Consider the following 13,259-nt stretch of genomic DNA (forward strand, 5'->3'; position numbering starts at 1 on the left):
AAATGAAATATATTGAAGGAGGACAAATGTGAATGTTAAAAGTTATTTTTAAAAATGAAATTCAACTCCATGTATTAATCTCATCAGTTAATACACCAGACTTACTTTTGTTGTTTGGCTTTACAAATATGGCCTGTTTGTTTATATCTTTGTTAATGCATTTCTCTGTTGACTGAAAGATTGGATAAAGATATGGTAAAAGGAAGACACTTTGATATTTGAAATAATCTTAATGGTATCCGTTATGTCCTTTTCTTTCTTATTTGAGATATGGGATTTTTGAACGATGTAAAGAGTTGGTAGAAGCAGGATATGATGTCAGGCAACCAGACAAAGAAAATGTGTCGCTTCTTCATTGGGCGGCTATTAACAACAGGCTGGATCTTGTAAAGTAAGTTGGGATATATGTGTATTAATTGTCTATTTATACCTCTAGACCCCTCCTTCATTTGTCTCTTTCTTCAAGTGCACCTATGAATGTTGAACCATCTGTGATCCTTTATTGTGAGTGAATGTTCGAGTCTTTGTGCCACGCGCATCGGTCCAGGATTGTCATTGGCCCAGAAAGGAAAATCATAAAGTTTAGGCAATGAAACTGAACATTTTTTGAAAAGAAAAAGCACAAGATAAACTTTCTCAGGATAGAAGAGAAAGATTCATGTAGTTAAGAAGAAACAGTGAAATACTTTATTTATATTGTAAATGCTGGGGAATAGGTGGATAGGGGGATAATTTAACTTTTTTAAAAACTAAATATGGAATATGTTTTTAAGTAGGCGTGTAAGGGATTGTAGAAAATATTTTCTCTTTATAAAGCACTACTGCCCATCCATTGTTTTTTGTTTCTTTGTTTTATACCTCAGCATGTAAAATGTATGTGTGTATGCAAATGTATATATAATTGGTACGGTACATATTTTAATCCGTGAGGTTTAACAAAATTAATATACTAAAGTTTAAAATAAACACATATACTCACAGGCAAACCCCTTTGTGCAAATAAATTGGTGTATTGTTTCAGTATGACTTGTGAAGCACAACTTTCAAATAATGAGATTAATTCTGTAAACCACAGAAGAAAATAAGTCTCTTTACCTCACAGACTGGCTTACACAGTGTATCATATCTGTGCCCCCCGAATACAGGGCCACACACTCAAAATGTTTAACTTTTCTGGAAGGATTTTGAATTAATTTTTTACTGCTTTTAGAATTTATTTCCATATAAGTAATTCTAAGTTTAAACTGTTTAAAGTGACATAATTTCTTGCAAGTTAAGTCTGTGTGAATCCAAACCCTTTGAATATAAACAATTTCAGGAGTGTGGTGGTACTTAGAACACACAGAGCAGTTACCACGTTTTAATGGAATGCCCCTGACGGCAGGAGTGATCACTTACTTACATGCTATGAGTACTTCCCTGGGGGTCTGTCTCATGCTGTTGGGTGACTCTTTCAGACTTCCGTGTATCTAGGGTTTTCAGGGAAGGTTCTTATTATAATTTCTGGTTTTTTATATATTTGTTGCTAAGAAAAATTAATGTTTTCTTCCTCAATATGAATTTTAAGTTTTAAATCTTATTTTTATCTTTGTCTGTTTTTAACAGGTATTATATTTCAAAAGGTGCTGTGGTAGATCAGTTGGGTGGAGATTTAAATTCAACTCCTCTTCACTGGGCCATCAGGTAAAGGTTTCTTATACACTGACATTGCACTTCAAAGTCAAGTGACTTACGTTTATTTTCTGAACATTAACAATCAGCATTTTCCAAGAGAATTTCCTGTAATAATGAAAATATTCTATTCTGTGCTATCCAGTATGGTAGCCACTAGCCATATATGAAATGTGAAATGGAGCTAATGTAAGTAAGGGTTTAAATTTTAAATTTTATTTAATTTTAACTAATTTGAATTTAAATACCCACATGTATGGTTAGTAGCCACAATGCTGGAAACTGCGGTTACAGACCATTTGAAAGGCTTTCTTTTCTTTTTTCCCCCTTCAATAAATGAATATGTATGTATTTATATATTTATATATGTAGTCATTCATTTATATGTATATAAATGAATGCAGCTTTGAAGCATTTCCAAAGACAGAACTTAAGGCTTCACTATGATGCTCAAACTCAAATGTGTGTCTTTTACTTTCTGTTTTAATCAAAATAAATATTATATTTGATCACATGAATAAAAGCAATAGTTCAGTGAACTATAAACTCGAATCAGTTCTTTTCTCTGATATGTATAGCCATCTGAAGGTGAAGTTAGTAAGTGCCTTTCTTGATACTTAACAGTTTCTTTATTTTTCATTTTAACTCCATTCTCTGTGGGTGGTGAACCTGAAATAAAATGAATACTTGTTTATTTAAGACAAGGAATGGAATCTTTTCTCCGTAGCCAAGAATGAAGAGTCTAGGGTTAATGCATCATTAAGCTACTGAGGCACAGTGCCTTCCTTGGAGAGTGAGCCGTAATCACGTGTGCTAATATCTAGTTCCTTAAGAATAATGTTATTTATAGCTGCAGTATAGCTGCAGTCTGAGTGTTGTATTGCATCATATCTGGCTCATGATTACTGTAAAGTAGCAACAGTGAGGTCCAAGTGGTTTTAAAGCTTACATTTTTAGCATTAGTCATCTAAAATGATTATTCGTACAGGGCAGCAACATGAGGTTTAAGGTAGATTAGGAGGTTGTTAAGGTTATTTATTACCTGCAGTCGAGGAGGACTGTCCAGATATAAGTTTGGAGCATCTGAGTAAAAGACATTTAGAGAATCTCCAGGGCTTTAAAAATCTTAACTGTCAGGAAATACATTTTATATCTAACTAAACCCCCTATGTCTTAGAGATACCAGTTTCTCCCTGAGTTTATTTTGTTCTGCATGCCACAGAACACAGTATAATTTTTCCTCTCTATTTACAGGCAAGGGCATTTGCCTATGGTCATATTACTACTGCAGTGCGGTGCAGACCCCACTCTCATCGACGGGGAAGGGTTCAGCAGCATCCACCTCGCAGTGTTATTCCAGCACATGCCCATCATAGCGTATCTCATCTCAAAGGGCCAGGTATATTCTGAAACGTATTTTATACTCCAGCTATTGCGGATTCGAAGAGATTGGGAGGATGATTAGTAGTCTGTTCTCATGTTTAAAGGAGAAGTTACAGGTATCCAGATACTCAGATATTAGGCTCTGTAAGCCTAGGTGTTGAGGACTCCTTCCTGGCTTCAGTGGAGCAGCAAGCACAGGTCATTTAGCTCAGAAACATATAATAGATGTTTCTGAAACTTGTGAGCCTGTAATAGTTTTCCTCACAACCCTAGTAATTTGCAGAGATTTTCAAAAACATGACTTCACAGCCTGTATTTTTCTTCTGGGTGACTGTAGAAATGGTAGTCAGGTCACTGAATTAACCCATCATTGTGTTCATTGTTTGAGTCTAAATGGGAGACCAATTTGACTGCGTGTTTCTTATTGTTCTCTAAAGTAATTCCATGAAAAAATGACTTGCCTTCAGAGGCATCCATTTATGGCACAGGTTAAATTATAGGTTATTGGCAGTGGGAGTTTCACTGTCAGCTGTATTTGTCTGGGATATGCTTTCTCATAGTGAAGTAGTTTATATGTTAGCAGGCTCGCCCGTGACAGGCGTGGAAACATGTTTGCACAAACGCTGTCGGAGTGACTGTGTTGTCTTTAAATAAGCACTTTCTCTCAGACTCAGTCGATTGAAGTAGGATAATTACAACCTTCTGGGGCTCACTTTGGAAAGACGTTTGAGGAGGAATCCTTTCTGCTTCTCTTTGGGTTCCTTCCCACGTTGTATTCCTCCAGGGCCCATGAGAATCTTTAATAACTGAAACTTTTTTTTTGGCTTTGTTGGAACCATTATTATGTACTTCGAACCTGGGCCCATTTTATTAAGAGGTGATAGGATTTCCTTTTTTTTTTTAAATTCTACTATATTTATCTTTTTTAAAATATTTTCTTTCTTTCTTTCTTTTTTTTTTTTTAGAGGGGAAGGGAAGGAGGAAGAGAGGGAGAGAAACATCACTGTGTGGTTGCCTCTCATATGGCCCCCACTGGGGACCTGGCCCACAACCCAGGCATGTGCCCTGACTGGGAATCGAACCTGTAACCCTTTGGTTCACAGCCTGTGCTCAATCCACTGAGTTACATCAACCCAGGCCTTTTTTTTTTTTTAATATTCTAGAAAAATAGAAAAGAAGTTGTCATGTGTTACCTTTTAAAACAAAATGATAAATCCAAAAAATATGGTGAGTTGCCTCAAAAGATAGGGAGTTTATTGTTACTGGGAGTGTTTGAGGAGAGACTGGCAACTGTGTGTGAGAGGTGGTGGTATGTATGAGTGTCTCAGTTAAGGCTAAACTAGATGACTTCTAAGGTCTCTACTTCTAAAGTCTCTCATATTTGATGGTGATTATTGTTTTTCTCTTTTCCTTAGCTCTCTTCCATTCACAGTATCTAACACTTTAAATTAAATCACATACTCACATATTCCTTGTAGAAATATTTCCATCAGTCAGTGGATTTTTATGCTGTGGCTGTGAAGCAGAACGTTCTTTTATTCAAATGATATCTGAACCCTCCTTGTAGACACAGTGATAGTGTTGATGTATTAAAGAGAGACTTCTGTTAAGAGAAGAGAGTTCGGACTGGGGCTGCAGTGAGGCTGATTGACTCTTCTGTTTGAACAGAGTGTGAACATGACCGACTTAAATGGGCAGACACCTCTCATGTTATCAGCTCACAAAATACTCGGGTAAGTGAATTCAATTAAATCGGCTGATTCTGATTCTCGCTTCTGATCATTTCTTCTATGTGTATATCATTTTAAGTATCTTACTCCGTGTGAAATGATGCTGCATTCTGAAGACTATGACAAGGTTTTCCACCCTGTAACTGTGATGGGGCTTCTTAGGTAGTTGTGTATAGAACAGCACCCATGAAATACATTTCTTCTCTTCTGATAGCTTATGGAAAAAGTTTGAAAACTACTACAACAAAATAATTTCCTTCCAAAACTGGTAGAGATTTCATAGCATATACTTATCAACATGATTTACATTTCTTAGTTTTCATTTTCAAAAAAATGACAAGTTAAAAGGTTCTCATAATTTGAAATCTAGATGATAAATCTGCTTTCCAGAAAACAATAGATGTTGAGGTTCACTGCCATTGTTGACTGCTCTGGAAATACTAATTATAACTGATGTCTGAAAACAGTTCATCTGTTCATATCAAGCACTTGCATATTTAAATTTTTTTAATGACCACCGTATAGTCCAACTTCTGATTTTCTTCTTTTCAGATATGTGCTATAGTTATCCCTTCATCAGTTTCCAGTGTAATGTTCAATTTCTAATTCTGCTTTTACTTTGGATTTCTGTCTTAGGAACTGATGGTTCCTAAGAACAATTTCTGTCTTAGTTCTGATGCCATTTCCTTCTCATTCATCGAGTAGTGGGTTGGGGTAGAATTGTGTTAGGAAGCATCTTGTCTTCTTTGCTGGTGACTCCGAAGTCAGGCAGAGTGTTTAAAGGTCTTGGTAGAATAAGTAAAGTAGAATATTATTTTATTAGAAGACTCAAGTAGTCATGAAGGAAGGGCAGGTATTGATAAAGCAAAAATATTTGATTGAATTTTGCCTTCTAGTCCATGATTTTCTAATTTAAACATATATTTTAGGACATTATTATACCTGCTTTATTTAATAATAGGTTAAAGGGAGAATGTGAAGGTAGCTTTTGGTTTATCTCCTCAAATATAATATTTTACATTTAGTTTTTAATTAGATAAATAACATAGAATTTAATATTGGCCAGAGTTAAATGTATGATTTAAAAAAAGATGTTAACCAGTAGAACAACAACATGAAAGTAAAAGCTTGAAAGACAGAGGCAGGAGCGATGTGAAAACTGTGTTACCTGTACAGTAGACTGTCAGATAATGTGTGTCTCTCCTGTTAGCGTCACACAGAACTCTGCACAAAGAAGTGCCTCTGTTTTCAGAATGCTTCCTGATTTGTTCATTGATATGTTAGCTTAAAAAATTGGTTATTTACATTTACCCCTCAAATCATTCATCTCTCTAATACCCCTTGGTATTTTCTTGTTTTGAAACAGGCCAGAACCAACTGGATTTCTTTTAAAGTTTAATCCTTCCCTCAACGTGGTTGATAAGATACAGCAGAACACCCCGCTTCACTGGGCGGTGTCGGCAGGAAATGTCACTGCAGTTGATAAGCTTTTGGAAGCTGGTTCTAGCCTGGATATCCGGAATGCTAAGGTATGACCTGGTATTTATCTCCCTTAGCCTGCTGTAGCTTCAGTTGGAGGATTGGAAAATTAACGTAACGGGAAGCTGTATGTATGACTTGATTACCAGCGGAGAGATGTAAACAGTAACAGCTGGCCACCCCCAGAATATATATGGTTAGTCAATGATTCTGGTGAGTTTTTTTTTTTAAAAAAGGTCTAGTATCTATACTATATCCAAAATGTAATTGATTTCTCTTCTCTTCTCTTCTCTTCTTTCAGGGAGAAACACCTCTTGAGATGGCTCTACAAAATAAAAATCAGCTCATTGTTCACATGCTGAAAACAGAAGCCAAAACGAGAGCCAACAAAAAGTTCACGCTCTGGAGGTGGCTGCAGAAATGCGAGGTATTTTCATACGGGCCCTCTGCTATAAGAACTGTTTTATTCATTCGTGTTTGTTTTGTGAGGCACTGGGAAACCAGGGAGTGCTGCATTTCTTCTGATTGTATCTTCCCACAACCCAAAGTTGGGAATTTGGCACTTTCATTGGCGATGTGTTGTTTGAGCCATCGCTCTACAATGACATGTTGCCTTGTGGACGGACATCAGGGTGTACTTCCACATTTATTTAATCAGTGAGTTGCCATGCAAATGGTTTAGATTTTTTGGAAGTAAAAGGAAAGATACGTTTGTTTTTTTTTTCAGGAAATTTTATGGAAACTTTCGTTAAAGAACTTGTTTCTTATTAACATTTTTTTCAAAAGGAAAATAGTAACATTCAAAATGTCTTGTTAGAATCATGAGGAATTAGACTAAAAATAGCAATGTTGCAACCAACTTCAAGCATATAATGTCATTTCATAGAGTGTAATCTGAAATTTCGAGAGGTAAAATCCAAATTTTATTTCTTTTTTTAATTTGACAATTCTTCTGAGTGGTGCTCTTCTAAATGTAAAAGTGAAGTGAATAATGGAAAAATGAAGTTCAGCTTGTTCTTATAAATGGCTGGCAAAATCTAAGTCATAATAGTAAATATAATTTAAACTGTTAAAAATGGAGTTTTGAATTGATTCCACTATTTTTAATGGAATATATGATAGATAGCATCATCTTATCTAAAAATAATTGGTAACTATACTTTTAGAACAATTCTAAGTCAACAGGCACCAGATTTCTATGGAGAGGGTCATCAGGAATACTATACATGTTTGCAATTGGGTATTTGGAGGGAGAGAGAAGGAAATAATGGTCACTCCTCAGTCTCCTTTGCCAGCCCTTCTGCTTCTCCCCCACCCCATATGGTAGATATGGTAGGGTGCCCTAGGATTTGGCCTTGTACTTCTTTTACTTGTATTCATTCCCTTGGTGATTTCATGCACTTCCATGGCTTTAAATGCCATCTGTGTATTGATGACTCCCAAAGGGGTCTCTAGTTTAGACCTTTCCAGACTCGTATCTCCCAGCTGCCTTCATGACTTACCAGTTCAGTGTCTGGTAGGCATCTCCCATTTAACATATCCAGAAGTATATTGCTGATCTCCGCATCCCACTAACTGTTCCATCCATAGCCTTCCACATCTCAGTATGTGGCACTCCAGCTTTCCAGTCACCTGTATGTTTTCTCAGTCACACTGTGTATCTAGGCTATTCAAAAAACCTGTTAGCTAGTTCTACCCTCACCTGTCCACCAATGGCCTTTTGGTTCAGCCACCATTCTCCTTCATGTGACTCACTGCAGTTGTCTGACATCTCCCTGCCCCCACTCCCCTCTAGTTTGTTCTCAGCAGAGAAGCCAGATGAATCGTTTAAAATGTAAGTCAGAGGCCTGGCTGGTGTAACTCAGTGGATTGAGCACGGGCCTGCGAACCACACGATCGTGGTTCGATTCCCAGTCAGGCCACATGCCTGGGTTGCAGGCCAGTTCCCGGCAGGGGACTCACAAGAGGCAATCATATATTGATATTTCTCTCCTTCTCTCCTTCCTTTCCTCTCTAAAGACAAATAAATAAAATCTTTAAAAAAAAATGTAAGTCTGGTCCTATCATTCATCTCCTCGGAATCCTGTCTACCTCCTTCTCCCAGAATAAGAACCAAAGTCCTTACAATGGCTTACAGGGCCCCGTGTGGCCCAGCTTTTTATATACTATAAAATCTACTAGGTACAGTTGTCTGTCTTCCCCTACTAGAGTTTAAGCTTCATGAGAGAAAGACCTGAAATTCATTTGATATGTCCCAGGTGACTAGGATAGTGCCTCCATATATACAGGGCGGGGTAAAAGCAGGTTTATAGTGTGAGTACATGAAACACAGAGTTTATTCTTGTAGTAGTATTGTTTATTAATCACTGTATTATTTTCCATATGAACAGCTGTGAACCTACTTTTGCCCCACCTTGTATATGCACTGGAATGATTGTTGAACAAGTGAATAGTATGACTCGTCTGTGGGTGTTACTTTGAGATTCATAGTTAATTTGTGTTTTGAAATTACATTGCTGTAGATTCTAAGTTTACCTTTTAAAAAAAAATCTAAACTTGCTCATTAGACTGCTAAACTTGCAGTCTAATTTGGAAGCATTTTGAAGATCTGGTATCATTTGAAATTATTCATCCTTAGAATATGGCTCAGAAAAGTAAATAGTGAAGAAGATAGGGCAGAATACAATTTCTCCTTTGCTGTTGAAAAGGCCCTGCTTGCTTCCAAGGTCATGTACGTGTTGCAGGTAAGGGGCTGTGTTATAAAATCGTGGTGCCCAGCTTCTGTGCAGTAGTCACACTGTTTCTTCATAAACTCCTTTTTACTTTGCCAGGACGTGTTTCCGTCTTTGGCATCTGTGTGACTTTGACACTGAGAACCAGTCCCTTCTTGAAACTCTCCTCCCTGGCTTCTGTGGAACCTTTCTTTCTCCTGGTTCTGAAGCTGCCTTTCTGATCACACTGGTCACTCTTTCTTAGTTACCTCTGACGACTTCGCTTTTTCTCCTTAAATGTGTGTTGGCCAAGATTCTGCCCCTTTGTACCTGCACACAGTCTTTGGGATGTTGTTCATTCATGGCTCTACCACCTATACGCGATGCATTCCAGCCTTCCCCTGAGAGGTAGCCCTGCTTTTCTGACTGCCTCCTGGATATGCTCTAGATGTCCACCTAACCCCCCCCCCCCTTTCTGTAAGCGTGTTCCTTCTCACCCTCTTTACTAGGGGATGGCACCATCTGGTGCCCAGGTTGGAACTCGTGTGCTCTCCTCATCAGATCCTGGGTGTCCTGCTTTTTGCGTGACCTGTTTGTTGTGCTTGGTACTTTCTGGTACTACCGTTTGAAAGAAATTATTATTTCTTTAAATGTGAGCTATCATTAACACTTTTCTAAACAACCACTGTTGGAGGGAAGGAAAGCAAAACAAAGTATGTGTCAGCAACACTTAGAAAATGTAAGACTTTTAAAAGATTGTTTCCAAGATTTGTAATTTCCCAAACTTTAAATTTATCAGTCAGAAACTTTGAAGGAAAACTTTGTGTTCCACTGTTGTATTGTTATTATATGTTTAGAAAGTAGTTCTTCTAATGAGCTAATTATTATTAAATACTTAGGAGGTAAAATCCATAAAGTTCTAAAATTCTGAATCTCTTAATAGCTCTTCCTGCTGCTGATGCTTTCTGTGATTACCGTGTGGGCTGTTGGATACGTGTTGGACTTCAATTCAGATTCTTGGCTTTTAAAAGGATGTCTTCTAGTAACGTTGTTTTTTCTGACATCTTTGTTTCCAAGGTGTGTATATTAGTCTTTGCAAGGCTGATGATTGTGTTCCAATTTGATTGCTTATTTCTATTGTTGATTAGTTGGAATCATAGAATTTTCTTATTGAGCTGTGTTACTTATCACATAGAAACATCCTCAGGGTTGCTGGGAGGGAAGGACTTAAGTGGAATGTGATTGGACTGAAAGCTACTTACTTGGTCAACCCAGTAATTTAGTTGAACTGCCAATTAGTGGAAAATATATAGCTTATTTTTTGAAATGTTAATTTTGATGAATAATGGGGAGATTTTTGTAACTAATTTGCATCTTGAAGCATTTTTGCTCAACTTTGAGAAATTTTGCTTTTTCTTTTTTTTAATCTGAATTCATTTTAAGCTAGTTATTTTTGCTCTTAATGTTATAGAGTTGAAACAACGTAATTAAATCACAGGAGGTTATAAATAGCAACTATGGTACAGTTCTGTTTTTCGGAAAACATTTACACATCATATATAGTCATTGGTTAAGATTCAGATTGCCTGGATTCAAGTCAAGCCTCTCCATACAACAGGCCAGCCCCGGACAACTCGTTTTACCTTTCTGTGCTTCAACTTATTTGTGTATAAAACGGGAATAATAATCGTCACAATGCTTGCCTCACGGTTAATGCACACACAGTGCTTCGAACCATGGCTGATACGCAATACTCCATAATCTCATCACGCCCACCTCTTTCTTCTTTCTCAGTAAAAGGGCATCTGGTTCCTCCTGTGAAAAGGGGTTATCTTCCTTGGATTGCTGTCTTCCTCGATTCTTCTCTTCACTTCCCACGTCTGGCTCATTGCCGGGTCCTTGCTCAGCCTCCAGTGGGTCTGCTCTCTCCGTGTACACGACTGGCACCCTGGACCAGACCTCTCAACTGGCCCCTGACTCCCACTCTTGCCCTCTTCTAGGTCATCCCCACTTAGCAATCAGGGTTATCTTCTAGAAAGGCAGATCAGTTGTTGTCTTTTTCTCCTGCTCAAATCCTCCATCGGGTTTTCCTTATACTCAGAGTAAAATCCAAACTCCTTGCCTAGGAGGTATTATGTGATTTGTTCTTTCCCCTCTGACTTCATTTCTTTCTTTCCTCGTTCTCCAACCTTCTTTCTGTTTCTAGAACACATCAAGCTCACCCCACCCAGGTCCTTGGCTTGCACTTGTGTCTTTGTCTAACACGTTCTGATTGTTGTGTAGCTGGAGACATCTCACGCTGGCCTGAGTGCCAGCCGCGCCTCCTTAGTGAGGCCTTCCCTGACGCCCTAATCTGTTTTCTTGGCAGCACTAATCACTGTTTCCTGCAGTGTAAGGCCAATACAAGCAGGAAACTTCTGTCCGGAATGAATGAAAACTGTAATGATGATCCACAGAAAAAGACCTGAAAGGAAATAGTGTTGCTCCTTTAGGGTATGATTATGAGATTCCTGTGCCCTCCTTATGCTCGCCAGCATTTTCTGGAATAAGCATGTGCATACTTTATTCCTAAGAAAAAACAAAGCCTTAGAGGACTCTTAACCATTTGGTCACTCAAGAGCAAGACCTTTGGCTGGAAATGAATTAGAATTTTAATGTAAAGTAGAAGCTCAAATTTCTGAAAAACAGCAAAGTGCCTAAATTGTTTGCTACTCAGAAAACTTGTAACTTAGAGATAGTCATTTATTTTCCACTAATTGGATTGGCTCAGTCTCCAAATAAATTTTAAGCCCGATCATCAGTTATCACAGTCATCACTCCCCTCTCCTCTCCTTCCCTCCCCACCCAGAGAGAAAGCAAGGGCAATATTTACTAACCTTGGATAGGGGCATTTCAGGTTTTGTTTATTATAGTAAAAACCTACATTATAAAACATATACATGAAAGCTTTTGTTTTTGATGGCTTTGAGTTGAGGGCTTCACATGGGAGGCTTGGTATCTGGGCTCAATTCCGGTGGGAGACACATGCATGTGGCAACTTTATCTGCCTGCTTTCATCTCTGCCGCACTCCTCTGTCGGGCCCCAACTTCATGGAGGCAGGCAGCTGCAAACTTCTACTGTTATTGGGCCCCAGGGGCCGTTGCGTATTGATACAGGCTGCTGCGTGACCCCTGTCAGAAGTAGACAGTCTCTGACAAATGAGGTAGTTCTTAATTAGTTCAAACACATTTCTGCTGTAAAATCGCAGACAGGTCATGCCCTGGAGGTTACGTGGGCTCCATATGGCCTATTCAGGCAGCATATTGGGTTTGGGATTTTAATTCTTCTCAAATATTTTATCATAATATGCTAATGATCTTGATAGCGTACCCTTTTCATGCCCATCATCAACTCTTGTTTTTTCCTGGCACAAATTTTAAAACAGATCCGAGTAAACTGTCTTCATGCATAGATTCACTATATGGAGTATTTTGTATGAAAGACAGGTTTTTTTTCTTTTTTTGAAACTACAATATTAACATTTGAGTAAGTCATATATGGGTTTCCAAGCTTTTTGTTACTTCAGTGAGAGGGTTAGTGGCCACAAGTGCCACTTCCAGCCTTTATGTACCTTTTTATGTCCAGGGCCTGCTTCTCAGGCTGGTTGTGGGATGAAAGGGCTTAAGGTCATGTGCATCTGCGTGTTTCAGAAACATACTGCTATGTACTCGAGAAGAAAGCTTTATAGACATGAAGGGGGATCTCCAGGCATTTAAAATTTTGCATTTTGGAGTATTTGAACATAGAAGATATGCGCACCCCCCCCCACTCCCCCCAAAAGAAATACAAATACGATGTGTCTCAATAGAAATAAGAAAGATGCACTGAAAACACGACATGGTTGGGAGTGAAGCCATGTGTAGATCAGCTGTGAGGGCGAGAACACCCACTTGAGAGTCCCCGTGTCTCAGTTTCCTCGTGTGGAAAGTGGTGCACAGTGAGCGTCCCTGAGTGGAAGCTGTTGTTGGTGGTTAAGGGGATCATTTTCATTACTGTTGTTATTTAAGGGAATTTAGAACTGAAATTGGTATGAGTTATAGTTGTTTTCACTAATACCTTGTGTTTATCCCTTTTTCCTTTAGGTTCCTGGTCGGGTATAAGAGCCTTGTTTACTTACCGATGGCCTTTCTGCTAAGTTCCATTTTTTGGATGTTCATGACTTGGTTCATCTTATTCTTTCCTCATATCCTTCAAGCTTAAATGTAAATGCCTGTCTCTTTGCCTTTAAAAGAACAGTAATGCCGT

At 38.3% G+C, this 13,259-nt stretch overlaps 1 protein-coding gene across 2 annotated transcripts in view; it reads left to right on the forward strand.

Moving 5' to 3' along the window:
* ZDHHC13 (zDHHC palmitoyltransferase 13) overlaps positions 1 to 13,259 on the forward strand; it is a 45,794-nt gene that overhangs the window by 13,799 nt on the left and 18,736 nt on the right. For both annotated transcript variants that reach the window (XM_037040368.1, XM_037040369.1), the window contains exons 3-10: positions 269 to 391; positions 1,606 to 1,683; positions 2,926 to 3,070; positions 4,723 to 4,787; positions 6,151 to 6,313; positions 6,565 to 6,690; positions 9,918 to 10,051; positions 13,097 to 13,197. In XM_037040368.1, coding sequence (XP_036896263.1) covers positions 269 to 391; positions 1,606 to 1,683; positions 2,926 to 3,070; positions 4,723 to 4,787; positions 6,151 to 6,313; positions 6,565 to 6,690; positions 9,918 to 10,051; positions 13,097 to 13,197 — 935 coding nt within the window. The remainder of the gene's footprint in view (positions 1 to 268; positions 392 to 1,605; positions 1,684 to 2,925; positions 3,071 to 4,722; positions 4,788 to 6,150; positions 6,314 to 6,564; positions 6,691 to 9,917; positions 10,052 to 13,096; positions 13,198 to 13,259) is intronic.

Source organism: Sturnira hondurensis, unplaced genomic scaffold (assembly GCF_014824575.4).
Source record: "Sturnira hondurensis isolate 20B ecotype Veracruz unplaced genomic scaffold, ASM1482457v3 Scaffold0002638, whole genome shotgun sequence".
NCBI lineage: Eukaryota > Metazoa > Chordata > Mammalia > Chiroptera > Phyllostomidae > Sturnira > Sturnira hondurensis.